At 37.7% G+C, this 16,766-nt stretch overlaps 1 protein-coding gene across 1 annotated transcript in view; it reads right to left on the minus strand.

The window, feature by feature from the left end:
* The window catches only part of LOC140242416 (dystrophin-like), a 278,004-nt gene that overhangs the window by 97,125 nt on the left and 164,113 nt on the right, over positions 1 to 16,766 (minus strand). Inside the window, exon 44 of the mRNA XM_072322153.1 lies at positions 8,227 to 8,456. Coding sequence (XP_072178254.1) covers positions 8,227 to 8,456 — 230 coding nt within the window. The remainder of the gene's footprint in view (positions 1 to 8,226; positions 8,457 to 16,766) is intronic.

Below are 16,766 nucleotides of genomic sequence, written 5' to 3' on the forward strand. Positions count from 1 at the left end.
CATGTACAATTATTCAATACCACCAGCTCGAATATGCACAATGATGGAATGATCAGATCAGCGGTGAATTAAATCCCAATGACCACAAAATGTTGATAATGCAAAGCCCATTAAAGTGGATGAGAATGAAATGTAGCAAATGTACACACTTATAAATCGTGTATGAAAAAAAAAGATATATATGTCAGCAATAGACATTATTTGCAAGACCCCTTTGAATAAATGCTTACAGTGCGCAGTAATGTTTCAGCTGAATGATAACCCATGCTAAAAATGAAAATTAGAATTTACTAAATTGTAGCTACATGTTTCATGGAATGTATATTTTACACAGTGGCATGTTTGCCTTTCAGTTGGTGGAACAATATGAAAGATACCAATTATATCTTGCAGTGCCTCAGGGATGACTGTCCATTTAAATTACATTACCAGAATTATCTTACCACAAAAAGAACAACATACAAGTGTGTACAATGATATTCTATGTTGTTCTTGGGTTGACAATACCTTGTTTCTCAATTGGCACATATTCAAGAACCTCCAAAAAATACTAATTTGAGTTTCAAACATTACAATTATTAATGTAATCCAAACAAAGTTTCTACACTATTTGATATCAACATTGATGTCATTTGTGAAAATGTTGCAAAAGTGAAGCTTTATCACTCCCTGGAAAATTAAAAATTTTTGAGATACAAGGTTTTGTCACCCCAGGGGGCAATATATGAAAAATTTGAAAGCAAAAACAGATAATAATACCATTTAAACATTTTTAAAGTAAGGTCAACATTTAATAGAGAAAAATCAAATCTAATATTAACTATTGATGCTGGTTTTGATACAATTTTATTTTAAGATATCATCAAAATTATCATATATTTCTTAATATTTTGTTTTTCAGCAGCATCAAGCTCACATATCTGAAGTCAATGAGAATAGATATACTGATTTTTGCATTTAAACTCTTCATATATGTGTAACCTTGCATTCATCATTCGTTATATCTACTTCTTGAACTAACATGTACCATTTCCTTATCAAATCAAGGGAGTGTTCACACAATTTTCCTCTGTACAGACAATGACATAGATGCTCCATACACCTCCTCAATTATCACTGGGAGAATATACAGGATGGTTTTTGAAGTTCTAACAATGGAGAGCTCACACTTCACGCATGACCTGTCATTTCCCGACAAAGGACGACGCCGCCGCAAGCGCAGTCTGGGATAGAATCTATTGAATGCTGCCAGAATCGGCAGCACAGTTATTGTGCCAGCACCTTCAGAAGGACAACATTCACGCCATGTTTGTGTGAGGGAGGAGTGCGGAGTTAAAGAGAATCTCAAACCTATGTACCTCTCCTCTCATAAAACAGGAACAATTTTGAAAAAGAACAAATTCATTTGTTGCACAAAAAAAAAAAAAGATTTGTCATGCTTTTCTAATCTGAAGTGTTTTTACACCCCCCTCCCCCCAAAAAGTTTTTTCTTTTCACCCCCTCCCCCTTCATTCAAATCTGTTTGTTATCAAAATAACAACCAAAAAAAAAAAAAAAAAATTATGACGGCTTGAGCAATTCATGTATATTGCAGTGCCAACACGAGACATCACCTCAAAACATTACTACCTGTTTATTTTGTTGTTGCTTTAAAATGATGATCGATTACTGTTTGATAATTACTGAAAGTTGTTTGAGGATCAAAAAAAGCAATACAAGCTGTAGCTTAAAATCATCTTGGGAATGAAAATGAAAATAAATTGCTGTAACATGCGAGTATGATATGCATTCAGGCGTCAAAGTATCAGCAAAAACACAGGAGTAAATGCAGATGCCAGTAAATAAACATTTGAACAATTATAGATAGAGGCATAGTCGTCACATTACCACACACAAGACTGTCATTATACTACAATATAGAACTTGACTCTGGACTCAATGTCCCCTGGAGAGCCTAAAATTATGGGTTTTGGATCTATTTGCTCGGTATCAGTGCAGTCACACTCAGACAAGTAAATCATCATTGGTATCACAAAGCCTGACAGACCAATGATATATGGCATATTGTGTCTACCCTCTTGAAACCTGCCACCGCAATTCTTGTTTTCATTCCATTTTGACACTCTTGGAACACAGTTTAAATCAATGACAATCATTTTGTCTCTGGTGCACTGACAGCAGAGCGCCCTCTCTTGCTGGGATGAGGGACATGTGATGACACAGGTAGGTGGTGCCTGTTGTTTGTTTGTTTGTTTGTCCATTGTATTTGTTTTGTTTTGTTTAGCCAAAATGGGCCACCCACATACACTGTCTACTCGTGATATTCACTGAAATGGCCTGATGCGCTTCAATATACAGTTCTAGGGAGGAATTAGGAGCTTAAAAAGTTGCAGAACAATATGCTGGAATAACTCATTATACATGTACTTTGTAGTGGTACACATTAGTCATGTGTCCATGCTGTTCTCATTATGCATATACACTATACATAAAGAATGCTGTCATCTCCAGAGCATAATGAATTATGGTAAAATTAACCAGTACTGCAACGGATACATCAATCATTCAACCAACAGTCAATGTGCATGTTTTGTATGGGAAGAGTATTTCACACAAATGAGATTTTATTACCTATTCTGTTAATAATCATTAACCTTGGTAGTAGACCAACACCGAATCCTGTGAAATACATGATACTTTTTTCTTCTTATTTTATCTTTTCTTATCTACCATTAGGTGAATTTCGTACAGCAAATGCCGCTCATCAATGAAAGTGAATGCTTTAATTCATGCAATGTTTCAATATATCAACCCATTGTACCTCACGGAGAGTACATGTAATATCATGGAATGGATCATCAGCGCGCCAATTGCATCCTCAACCACCACAAGTGTGGGACTGGTGCTGAAATGGTTAAAGAGTGATGATGCCAATTTTTTTCTTTTCCACTGGCTGCCATGTGATGTGATGTTACTTGAGTTGTGGATGCATGTGAACTTATCACAAAAACAGGAACAAAAACAGACAAACTTGTGCAGAGTGAGCGTATCAACCACAGGAAAGGGTGGGTTTTCATGATGGTTTGACATTTGAACAATTTGAAAGGGGTGGTACATTAACAGCATATGAATACCAGCTGAGCAAACTCAAATGTAATCACTCATTCACACACAAAAGCTGTTGAAGTGACAGTGACAACATGTTGAATGGCTATCAGGCTAGCTTATGCTTTAAAAATACCTTGGCTGATTTTTTTTTTTTTAACACGTGTATGACAACAACAACAAAAAAATCTTGATTTGATATCTGGAAGAGTATCACAAATAACTAAAAACAAAATTAATGTTATGGTTTTTATAATTTTAGTCAACAATTTTGTCATGCCATAGTTGATTCGTAGAAGTCATCTCAAAGTACTAAGACCACTATTCACTTTGTGTTCACTCTTTATTAATGTAATACTAACTACTTTGCTACATAGCCTTCCAATAAATATGTCTACTTGACAATCAGAAGGCCGTTTGTCGCCCAGCACCAATTCTAAATACTGAAGATAATCCCTTTTTGCTTTGAAACTATGCTATCATCTTTGCAAGCTGCCATGACAGTATATTCTCAGCATAGACCAGCCTAAAAATGGATGAAGGAATGAAACAATGAAACAATTGTGTGGGGAAACAATCAAATACTCAGCAACAACCAAAGAAATTATCTCCTACTTATATGTGTTCATCATTTATCTATTGATTTTTACTTTTTTGTGTGCACAGAAACTGTAAAAATGAAAACACCCATGCTACTCATTCTGTTCACAGCAATGGATTATACCCTTTTGATTCTCACAAATGGATGACACAAAGATACAGAGAGAGAGATAGAGATATAGAGACAGATATAGAGACAGGTATAGGTAGGTAGATAGATAGATAGATAGAGATACCGTGGAGGAAGAGATAGAGAAAAAGACAGAGAGATACAGAAAGAGAAAAAGACAAAAGATAGAGAGACAGATATAGAAATAGACATATAGAGAGATATAGATAAATGGAGAGATAAAGACAGAGATATAAGGCATAAAGACAGGGAGAGGTAGAGATAGAGAAAGAGATAGAGATAGAGAAAAAGACAGAGAGATACAGAAAGAGAAAAAGGCAAGAGATAGAGATAGAGAGACAGATATAGAAATAGACAGATAGATAGATATAGATCAATGGAGAGATAAAGACAGAGATATAAGGCATAAAGACAGGGAGAGGTAGAGATAGAGAAAGAGACAGAGATAGAAATAGAGAGGGAGATAGAGACAGATAGAGATAATGTAGTCATAGAGATAGAGAAAAAGACAGAGAGATAGAGAAAGAGAAAAAGACGAGAGATAGAGATAGAGAGGGAGAGAGCGCTGGAGCTAGAGGTAGAGGAAGACGGGGAGATGGGAGACAGATATGTAGAGATAAAAAGAAAGAGAGAGAGATAAAGAGGTAATATAGAGATAAACAGAGATGCAGATCTAGAAAAAAAAGGAAAGATAGAGAGACAGACACAAACAGACATAGACAGATAGATAAAGAGAGAGACAGAGAAGGGATAAATCATTTAGACGTAGAAAGATGGAGAGAGATAGAGATGGAAATAGAGATAGAAATATGACTAGAAATAGAGATAAAACTGCAATGCATCTTGATAAAGGTTTGAAAGATTTTTTTCTTGGTCCTATCAGCGAAGGATCATGTGATTTGAACTGCTGAAACACGGAACTATGCTCAGACTAGCAAGGTTGGCGAAAACTATTGAACGTGACTCTATCACAACCTCCAAAGTGAAGATAAAGTCAGTGGCTAATAGTGGCCAACCTATAAATAGTGCAGCTGCATCAGAGAACTAAATGATAACACAGAAATATTTTTGCCAGGCAAAGGTATTCTGTTGAGTTCTATCATTCTGGACTCGGCAGATAAATTTGATTTTTTTTTTCTCTATATATATTTTCTATTCTTGACTAGAACAAAACCTGAATATTTAATTTTACATACTTGAACGCTGCATCTATCTAATGAGGCAGATAAAATTTGACAAATCTAAAGCAGATAATTGTATGCATGACTGGCCTTTACCAAATCACCCCCGCCCTTACTTCATCAAAAGCAGTTGCAAAATCAATGACAATGATAATTAAAAAAAAAAAAAAAGCTAGCAAAGAATGAATTAAGATAAATGCTGGCAAAATAAGTCTAAGCATATTGGCTGTGTTCAAGCAGTGTGGATTTTTAGAAATGATTTTTTGTTTAATCTCATGCTTTCTACTGTCCTCCTAGAAAAGATTACTGAGCTACAATTCCTACCTTACTAGCATACATCTGCAAAAAAAGGGACTCGCCTTTTGTACCTCAATGTATGCAAATAATGCAAATTCATAACGAAAACTTTCATAACAAACATGACACTGTGAACACATGCAAAGTGTTAATTGATATGTGTTAATGCATTATGTAAGCCAAGACACCAGTGTGAGGAAACAGACATACATGTGACTACAGGAGTGAAAAAAGAATTTGGGAAGTATGACAAATATGACTGTGCAAAACAAAAATAAAACTGACAAAAACAAATAAAATAAAAAAATTTGCCCAGGTAATAAAGGTATCTTTGGAATCGTGACCTCTGGCCTTTGAACTGACCTCAAGTTCAATGAGCATGCTCACTATATCTACAACCAGCTCTCCAATGAGCTGACGATCGCTGGCTTCCAGGGAATAGAATGTAGGCAAGACACAGGACCAAATATCCTAGATGGAGGGATGTAAAAGTGTCCAGAAGGGATCAAGAGAAACATGCAGTATTCATTTGGTGTTTTCTTTCTTTTTTTTTCTTCTACAACTCCAAGAAGTTTGTAATAAGAGATCCTGAATATGAAACAAAGACAATATTGTATTCTCAATGGTTGACACAAAGAAATAACATATTGAAGAATGCATTATTAGTTTAATCATCCCTACATATTGTCTCAATGTACGGGAATTTTTGGTTGTTACGTCACCTCCGTGTCAAGGTATATCATGTAATGCCACTGCAGTTACACAGTGACATTTGCTACCATGTAAATATCTTTCCTCTGAAATCATTAGTCCAACACCCTCTGTTTCATGTTTTAGGATTCAATTAACATTTCTCACGCTAAAATGTTGCATCAACATGTATATCAAATTAGGACTATCTAGAACTATTTAGATTTTAATTTCAACTATCATCTCAAGTATTTCAATAATCTCAAAATTCAAACAAATATAAAATATCTAATTCATGATGATACAGTTTATGGTTTATTTCATCAACTGTTTGAGAACTAATCAGTGGATTGACACAAATCTATTTTTATATGAACTGACTCTAAATAAAATTTAGCCTTCAATGAAAGAGAGATTTAAAAAGGGACATTCTCCGACGAAAAAAAAATCTAAATGAAAGGTAATCAACCTAAAATTTGCTTTGTTTGAGGTTAAGTCAACTTCATGTCGATATCTACATGATCAATCTATATTTCAATCATTTTCATTGCAGGGTATGTCCCTGCAAATAAGATGCAAATCCATTTCTGTTTTTGTCCACGAATCGATTTGGTCTACTTCTTATGTAACCAGCATTAACTCTTTCTAAAGTGGATGTATAACGCGTATATTTCACAAAGGCAACAGGGAGTTTTAATCTGTACAACTTTGCAAAATGAATCAACTCAAAACACCATCGACAAAGTACCCTGAAGACAAATTCATTTCTGGGTTAATGTTACAAATGATAATGGATGGATGGGGGGAAATGAAATGGGAGAGGGAAATCTAGAAATGGTTAGTAATTCAATGACGGTTCACACGGTATTTCAATAATACAGCAGAACATGGTGAAAATAAAAGGAGGAGGCGTCAGTGCATGGATTCTACGGCTCTGATTGGCTGCGGGACAAGTCACATGACATGCAAGGACTTTTGACAACCGTCTTTGTGGCTGTACACCCACATAAACTCCCTCTGACTCTTTTGTAGCCATCGATGCACCCACCCTGTGCATCAAATGTCACTGGTACCTTGATATAGACCTGTTCCTGAAAGGGTGCACAGCTATTCATGTACATGAACCTCTTAAAACATCGATGGATTCATATTGCATAAAATCATGAAGTGCAGAAAATGAATGATGACCAGATTAAGAGCACTATGAACCGGCAGTGCAATATTGAGGAAAAAAGAGATCAGTTTTACGCATCAGTTTTAGTTCGCTTTGTAAAAAACACCGGTACACTGTTATGCAGATATGCTGTGCGGTTCCACTGAGCAGCATTGCGATACAACTGGCAGTTGCATAAATGTCTTTTGGCATGATGTTAAAACGTGTTGCATATTATCATACAACTTTGAGTACAACATATCTTCATATCTATTCGATGTATCTGCATGATAGACATGTGCATGTCTTTGGCATTTCTCACACTTCATACAACTCAAATAACAGCAAATATTTCCTACAAACATCACTATTTCATAAGCTTATTGTAGTAACTCGGCAAAAGTTTATAAGAGTCAACAAACAGAGATCATTTCTTTAATGGTGGTCTGAAGGTTAACTTTTATTGTTTGATTAAGGTTGATTTCAATTTCATCATCCTTTCAACTTTTGTTTCATTATGACAACAGCAATCCAAGCATTGCATGGCAGTTTCCCTCTTTCAAGTATTGCTGTGTTCAGAATACATTTCCCAGTCAACAATGACCATGAATTTGGAAAATATTTCCTATCAAATAAATTATTTTTAACAAGTGGGATTTTTTTTTTTGTCTTCCAAAAGATTCATTAGAAACAGAAGAGGAGAGGAATATCATTAAAAATAGATGTTTAGAGGGTACTTTTCTTCTGTATACTAGTAATGGCATATCAATAGTAGATACATAATCAGTTCTCAAAATAATGTGAATATAGGGCATATTGTAGATATGCATTAAAGTTGCCAATTTTAGCATCACTGATACGCGTTACCTTTTTGACATTTTGGACTAAAGACAAAAATATTCACAGTAACGAGTACCTACAATAATATTACAATCATAACAATTTGAAATTCATCTGGGTTATAGTGACACAAAATAATGAAAAGAAATGCATACTAATCACATCTGCCACAGCAAAACTGTAAGAATGATGATAAGATGTTGGGAGTAAAATGTGCACCATCTTCCTACCTTCTGCTTGGTGATCATGTCCTCGATCTCTTCCAGGTCTCCCACGGTGACGGTCTGGAGCCGCAGCATCCGCTCCAGCAGGAGGAGCCAGTCGCGGAGCTCGGCGACCACCTTGTCGATGTCGGGCCACGGGGAGGAGTAGGAGTCGCGCCTGCTGGCCTCGATGGACGGGGGCGGGACGGGCAGGGCCTGGACCTCGGTCTTGCTGGTGTCCAGGTTCTCGCTGATCACTGTCGGGAAGGCATAGACAGAGGCAAAGTGAAGGGCGTGGGCAATGGACGCCATGATGACGGAGCAGAAGAAGCGCGCGTAACCGACGAGGAACTTCAGTTTGTGAATGGGCAGCATTTAAAGATGCACTGAGGGGCACCCTGGCTAAACACACGCGCACAAGTGCAAGCTCGCTCTGACTGCCGATGCAGAGGGGTAATATGATTTCTGGTATTTTTAGTTCCAAACTTCAAAGATTCCTGACTATCAGTCTTACGTTTGGTCCAACACTCAAAGAGTACAGTCTGCATCAATGACACACAGTGAGAATGCTTCCTTCCAAGCTGCCGAATATTTTAACTCATAGGCAGACAAACCTCATCTATCACACTTTAATAAAAAGTTCTCAAAGCACCATAATATCACAAATATCCACTTCATATGATGCCCCTCCAAGAATACAATGAAATAATCTTGTTGGCTCTTATTTTTTTTTCTGGTGTCTTCAAATCAACAAGCAATGCAGATGAAATGTGTATCGTGGAATATCCTATGCCAAGTTCAACATTTATGCACAATGTTTTCACATGAGTTTACGAAGTTGCTTGAAGAGGTTACATGAAGTGGCGTATAAAGACGGAGTATATCCCAAAACACGTAAAAAAAATCCAAGCATTTGTTTCCCAGAGTGTAAAAGTACCACAACATCTCAGTATTCCAGCACAGAGTTAGAAAACTGAATATTTGAGGGGCTGATCTTTGCTCCATGGGCAAAGGTACTTCATCCAATTCTAAATTTGGGCAGGGACAGTATTGTTCGTTAGTTGAAGATGTTCCACATTTGAATCCTCATGAAGATGAGAAGTTTAGAGAATGTGCAATGGATCACCACAAATTGACTTGACCTGTTGCATCCAATGTATGATAATTCCCCATAGATTTAATCCATACAACTCCGTCATGGGAAGCAATAGCTTAAAAAGTCATAGGCAATCATTGCCAACAATATCAAAGACACTTTTAATCACTGCAGCAACGGCACAAGCATATTCTCCCAGCGGCTTGTTGTGCAGAACAGTAAAGATGGCCGCATATTGAAGTGGTTGTTCCTTTCAAATCTGTATAAACCGCAAGACCTTTAGACTCGGGAAATAACAATGGGAAAAAAAAATGAGTCCAATGATTTGCAATTTCCCCAGCAAGAAATGCAGTAATATCTGACTCAGTTTGGACGATGCTGATAACATGTGAACCGCCTATACACAGTCTCTCGATTTGCTGCTAACACGCAACAACTGCAGTGCCCAATCAGACAGAAGTTACAGTGAGGGTTGCAGGAGTTGACGCAATATCGCTCCCACCTCGTTGGGGAAAAGACAAAGAGACCACGTGTTGCTCTACTCCGTAACAGGTGGCCGTTGTTACACGTGGAATCAAATATATTCCATTTGGAAATGAATAATGTCCTGGTTTTTACACTGACTATGAGATGGACCCATTAGGATTTGAGTCCAGTGGTCTGTCCACGCTAGTCAAGTTATTCTCATTGTCCTATGAGAAGGGACTGTGTAGCAGGACTCAGTCAAATGAACGAAGCATGCATTTGCATAGATGTCCTCTGAAATAATCCTTACGAACACTCTTGAAAATGAACATCGATCCCTCGACCGACGGAGAAAAGACTGAACATCGAAGTTCTCAGAAGTCTTCTAGAACTATTCGTGCTGCAGAGGGGAGAGGAAACGGTTCATTAACGGGACGGGACGACTGCGTCGGCTCTGAGAGCGCGGCCGCTATTTGTTGTATGTGGATCTCATGACAACAGGCTCCCCAAACCCCCGATCACATGCGGCTTCTGCGTCTGTCTCATGCAATCAGCTGTTTCTGAGGCACCGTATTTCAGGGTGTGTTCATGTCATGATCCAGGAATAGAAGCATGACTATGAGACAGTGTTTATTTTTTTGTGTCTTTCTTTGTAAAGGTGGATGCAGATCTTTGATTGACATTTGATACATACGCAGTACACTGCTGACAGGTACGGTAGATCAGATCAACGGTGAGGATGATGATATTGGCAAGAACAAGAATAATAATAAAGATTGCAACAATGATAATGAAGATGATGATGATGATAATAATGAAAATGACAATGATAATACTACCTATACATCCTTGTATTCATAAATATTATCACTCCCATCTTCATTATCATCACTTTAATCATTGCTGGCTGTTATATTTCACAGACCAATGACTGCTATCCTAAAGGTAAAAAATGAAGGGTATATGAATTTTTCTCCTGTAAACAAGCATGTAAAAGACAGACCTTTCTGAAACCTTCATTGGAATTTTCTTTAGAACCAATGGACACCAACCCATGACCTCTGTCTTGTTTAGATGGAGAACATAATGTCTTTTATTTCAAACAGAATTCTCACCAACACACAACACAGGTATTTTCTATACTGTCCTGTTCAATAGGGATGGAATCCCAGTAAAGAGTTTCCAGCATGGTAAATATGCACAGTGTGAACACGTCTAAGGGGAGTGAATTCACCGCGTCGATGAAGTTCAAGCGCAGTAGCTGAGACTCCAGGAAAAGAGACAGCCTTGACGTCGATGATGCGATTTCCACAGGATGTTATCCGTTAGTGGTGCGGGAACGTGATACCCCGATATCAGATTGTGCTTGGTCACGTCGTCGAGTGAGAATTCTCAGATATATGTGTTAGTGGCAATGTCAATGTTTAATATTGAAAGATAATTCTATGCCAGATATACACCTATGTACCTATGAAATTGATACCCTTTCATATCCTCAAAAGATAAGGAAATTCTATTTTGTAATGTCAGCTGAAGAAAGTCAGACTCACATATCTCTGCAAACACACGAAAGAAAGAAAAGAGAACACTTCGGAGGAAATCTATGCAAATCTATGAAATCTATATCATATTAATCTCATCAACAACATATAAAATATTGCTTTGTGGTGAATGGGCACAATGAGCAGAAGATCTGTTCATGAAATAGTAATAATCCTTTCGATAAACTTTGTTAAACTTTGCACCACTCAGTTGCATTTCAGTTTTCTTCTTCTTCTTCTTCTTCTTTTTTTTTTTGCAATGACAAAGTGCGTCAAAAATTATTGTGCTTGACTGAACAATTATGAGGAGGATAAAAAAAAAAAATGAGGATAGGCAGAGGAAAAGAACCAAAATAGTATCTGCACTATAGCATGCTGTTCCTGGAATTAGTCATTCTCCATCACTCTGTTGTTGTTGTTGTTGTTGTTGTTGTTGTTGTTGTTGTTGCTGTTGTTGTTGTTGTCTTTGTTGTTGTTGTTGTCTTTGTTGTTGTTGCTGCTGTTGTTGTTGTTGTTGTTGCTGTTGTTGTTGTTGTCTTTGTTGTTGTTGTTGTCTTTGTTGTTGTTGCTGCTGTTGTTGTTGTTGTCTTTGTTGCTGTTGCTGCTGCTGTTGTTGTTGTCTTTGTTGTTGTTGTTGTTGTAAATTTATACGCTGATCCCATAGAGGAGCAACATTTTTCCCCCTTCCCTTTGGTCTTTAACCCGATGAGAACGGACTAATTTTGCTACAACACGCATTTCCCATAGACACTTGCCTGAGTATACTCGGGACTCGTCCTCAACGGTTTAATGCAGAGTAGAGAGAGAATCGACTTTCTTCTGTTCTTGTCAATCAATCAATCAGAGCTAAGCGAAGCCAACAGACAGAGACAGACCATGAGAGCAGCCCACACCCTGAGTAGTCACATTATCACATCAATCTATACCACAGTCGACAGACAGACCCAATCACTGGACCCGTTCGCACTTGTAAACTAAGCCAGCACATTTCATGTTGCATGGTAATTGCATGAGGTCCTCTTTTTGAGAAACATATTTGAAGTGGTCTTGTTGCTATGCCCTCACTCGTTAATCTCAAGAGGTGCAATATCACCTCATGTAGACATGACAATCTAAAAGGAAATAATTAGAAATGTTGGTATCACGTTAACTTCAGTCATGGGGAAAGAAATGCTTTCAAACATGCGTGCATGGAAGGTGGGACATACTTTGTACCAACCTAAGAGATTTGTTAATCATTTCCAAAATTAAACTCTCATGAAAGTGCAATGTCCATAATCGTGCCTATAAACATGGTGAATTCAAGACCTGAGCATTTCTAAAAGCGTCTCAAAAAATACTTTGTCATTGCTATTCAGTATATACAGTGTATATATGCTCTACAGTCAGACATGACTATAAAGACACCATTGTTATAAGAAAGAAAAAAATCTCTTACTCATTATATGTTGCCCTTAATATAAGATTTTTTTTTTCTTCCGGTCATTTTCATTTCTCTTCAGTAAAAGGAAAAAAAAATGCCTGCCATCAGAATGGGGGCAGAGCTTTCAGCAGCATGCTGGGTCCCATGTCAACCACCACGGAAAAGGAAACATTTCCAGCAGAATACTAGTATTATTATCAAAGCACTGGGAAGATGTCTACACTCACACCAAAAGTGCCCATATAATTATATCGTAATCCCTCAGAAAACTGCTCATGATTTTGTGATCCCGCAGAAAGCTGCTCATGATTTTGTGAGTGTGAATCGGGCCTGAGGCAGTCAGTCTCTCATCCGAGACTGAGTAACCCTTAATCATAACTTCACATGGCATGTCTACATAGTAATGTATGCAAGAACATGTGCAGGCTGTGTGTGATGCCCGACTGATATGGACAATCTAAAGTGTACCTAGTTGCAGTGATGTGGAGAACAAAGGGATAACAATTTGTACACGTGGGAACGGAAGCACTGAATTTGGGTACTTGTGACTACACTTCCACCATATTTCTTGCAACTATGGTGTACATACCACCATAAAGAGAGTAAAGTTTCCTGTTTTGACAATTGCAATATCATGTTCTGTATTAAAGCACACTGAACTTGAATCTTTAAGCCCTTTGTGCGCATAAAAACCCATGATTATGTGAAAACCCCATTTCCTTTTTTGTGTAATTCCTTCATCTCGATATAAAGGCAGGATTTTTTTCTTCTTCCTTTTGGCGGTGTGGAAATGAGGATGTTTGTCAAAAACAGACAGCCAAAACTAGGTTAAAACTGTATTGAGCCAAGAGCAGTATTCCCAAGTGCTCCTATCAGATTGGTCTACAGATGCTGCCTGTACACATCTTGTGGGTACAAGAAAGGTGGGGGAGACAAAAATAACCCCTTTCCCCCTTTTTTTCTCCCTCTTTCCTCCAAGCAGCCTTACTGATAAGAAGTAATTGGTATTTACCTCATCATACCAAGAAATCACATTTTATTTATGTAGTTTGGTGCTGTACTTTCTAATTATGATATTTGTTATTCATTGCTGATGTTTCAAAAGATACGGTTAAAATTCTCTCTCATTTGAGCCCTATGTTGTTCATATATAATTGTTCATTTGCAAAAATGTATAGTTTCCACAGTCCTAAAATCATTTGTTATTCTGAAATTGGCAACAAATTTGAGAAGATATAGAGGACCAGTTTCTCCCTCAAACAGCAAATTTTTTTGTAAATTTCTGCACACTTAGTGTTTAATAGGCTGCAGGTCAATCTTTCTCCAATACACAAAATAATAACATATACAGTCATATTCAAAAGATGTCATTCTAATGAGGAAGAGATGATAATATCTGCAGCAAAAATTACCCTAGGATTTTATCGGTTAAAGAAACAACCAATGAAAGAATGACGAGAGAAGCAAAGCATCCATCGCTGACTATCAATATCACACTTCTCCAAAGAGGATTTGAGAGCACAGCCATCAAAACGAACAGGTTGAAATGGTTGCTGCCCAATGCATGGTGTTTCTTGTAAAATAGGACGAAAACTTGAGATCACTGAGAGTAGGAATGGCTCATACTGTAAAAGTGGTTTCTTTCGCGTACAGATACTTTCGCGGTTTCCATTGGTGCCAAATTTTTTGCGTGTGTTTAAATTCGCGGTCGGCAAAATCTGTGAATTCACAGTCGGCAAAAACTGCTTTATTTTGCACATGAAACCCAAACTATAATCCAATTATTCTTTTATTTATTAAATAGAAATTAAAATCAAATGAAGGCTTACCTGAAATCGCGTCTCTCGAGTACTTTATATAAACATGCTTGTAAAACTATTGTTGCCTAGATGACCTACATTGCGCGGTATCATCAATACACTCAATGCACGGAATCTTCGTGTGTGCATGTGTGCAATAGTGTTGTAACATGCAGCGAGTTCAAAACATTTCCTTGCGTGGTTAATTTCGCGCGACCTTTCAAAATATTTTCGCGTGATGTTGAATTCGCGGTTCAACCTCAAAGCGCGAAAATAAAACTACCGCGAAAGAAACCACTTTTACAGTATTCTTTACTTAACCCTTTCTGGGCCAAGGGCTTTACACACTTTGTACAATGCTATGAGGTTTTCTATGTGTCAATCAGCGCTCAAAGCATACAAAGGGTGAAACCAAGTCATGGCTGTCTCTTAAGGGCTAAGTGCACATTTTCATTTTTAGTTTCAGACTGGGGAAACTGGAGGACATACCAAACACAGACCTCCCAACCTTTTTGAGTGAAAAATAGGGATGATTTGGTTCAGAAGTAGGAAAGAAAAGGCAGTTCCCATAGGAGTGAGTAGCAAAATCATCAAGAAAAATAGGAAACTCCTATAGAAACCAGAGCTGGGAATTGTCAAATTTCAGATTCTTTCCTCCGAATTCAGAATGGTCAGGAAGTCTGTAAACACTGAGAGCATACAAGAAGGAAATATCTGAAAGTAATATTTTGGTTCTTAATTGAAAACATTTGAGAGATTAGAAGATTATGATGTTAATAGCAACTATTCGTTGGAACCAAGCAATACGTATGTAGGGTTAAAACATGGCAACATTCAGTGTACAAAAAAAGCTATGCTCTTTTGTTGTTGTTGTTTTAAAGAAAGAAGAGAAAGAGAGAAAATGCTCTTTTGGCCAAATCTAAATAAAGAATTTATTCTGCAGGCAGCTTTTTTCCATACGTTTATTACAGCCCCTCACTGTAAACAGCACAGAGACCTAACTCTGACGTAATGACCCGTTCTCTCTCACCTTTAAAGACGCATTAATTACTTTCCCTTGTCTTTTTGCCATTCTAATCTAGATGGGCACTAGGGATATTGGTTTGGGGCTCTCTAACAGCTAATCCCTTAATGGAGAATGCCCTTTTTATTAATACCCCTGTGGTGCACCACTCTGGATTAGGTGACAGACTCGAGAAAGCTTTCTACGAACTCTGTACAGGGGGCTCTGAGGGAGAGCTTTTTAGGTTCAAATTAAAGGCATTTGTATTCCCCTCTCCCTTTCCTTCCTTAATTCTTCTTCCTTTTTCTCCTCTTCCTCCTTCTTCTTCTGCTTCTTCTTCTTCCTATTATCCATCTCTTTTTCTTCTCTTCCTTAATTTTCTTTTCTACCTTCTTCTCTTCCTCCTACTATCTTCATCTTCTTCTTCATCGTCATCTTCTCCTCTTTCTTTTTCCTCTCCCCATTCTAATCATCTGCTGCTCATTTTCCTTTTTTCTTCCTTTTCTAATATCCCTTTTCCCTCTTTTCTATCACCTCCTTTTGTAAATATCTACCTCAGTATTCGTTATGAAAGTATGTTTCACATTTCAGTTATTCTATCTAAACATGATGACATATGATGAATCATAATAAGGACTGAAAGAATGAACACTGGATGACTTAAAGGAACCGCACACATTACCGACAAAAATATTGACACCATATGCCCGACAGTGTATCAAGTAGGCGCTGCATTTGAAAATCATTCTGAGATGAGGTGTGTGCGGAAGGGAGAGGGGAGGAGAAAAATACGGCAAACAGTCTCGTGGAAAGAATGGGCGTAAGAATATCGGAAATTGATGATATTACCCCATTCTCCTCAATCCATTACCCAGAATGAGAGATCCTTTCCCTGGGTGGGAAGGTATAAAGCGAGGTAATCTCCCGGAGTGGGACAAATAATCAAATATTTGAGGATATGTCGCTGATGACCAATCATCAACTGATCATCGGCTCATTTCAGTCGCCACCTTTTCCTCTCCTCCTGTTCATTACCGCTCTCATCACCAAGAAACTGATGATGATGATATTCGAGAGAGTTGGTCGAGGATTCTGGATTTTTCAGGATTGGTCGACAAGTCTCGCACCTTCCAGCCTGGTATGAAATATTCTTGTTTCGTAAGCTGAACAGAGACCACTCATGCTCACGGCTTCGCTTCCTGCTGAACAGTTTGATGCATTATGAGACTTCTAAAGTACT

This window comes from Diadema setosum, chromosome 19 (assembly GCF_964275005.1).
Source record: "Diadema setosum chromosome 19, eeDiaSeto1, whole genome shotgun sequence".
Classification (NCBI taxonomy): domain Eukaryota; kingdom Metazoa; phylum Echinodermata; class Echinoidea; order Diadematoida; family Diadematidae; genus Diadema; species Diadema setosum.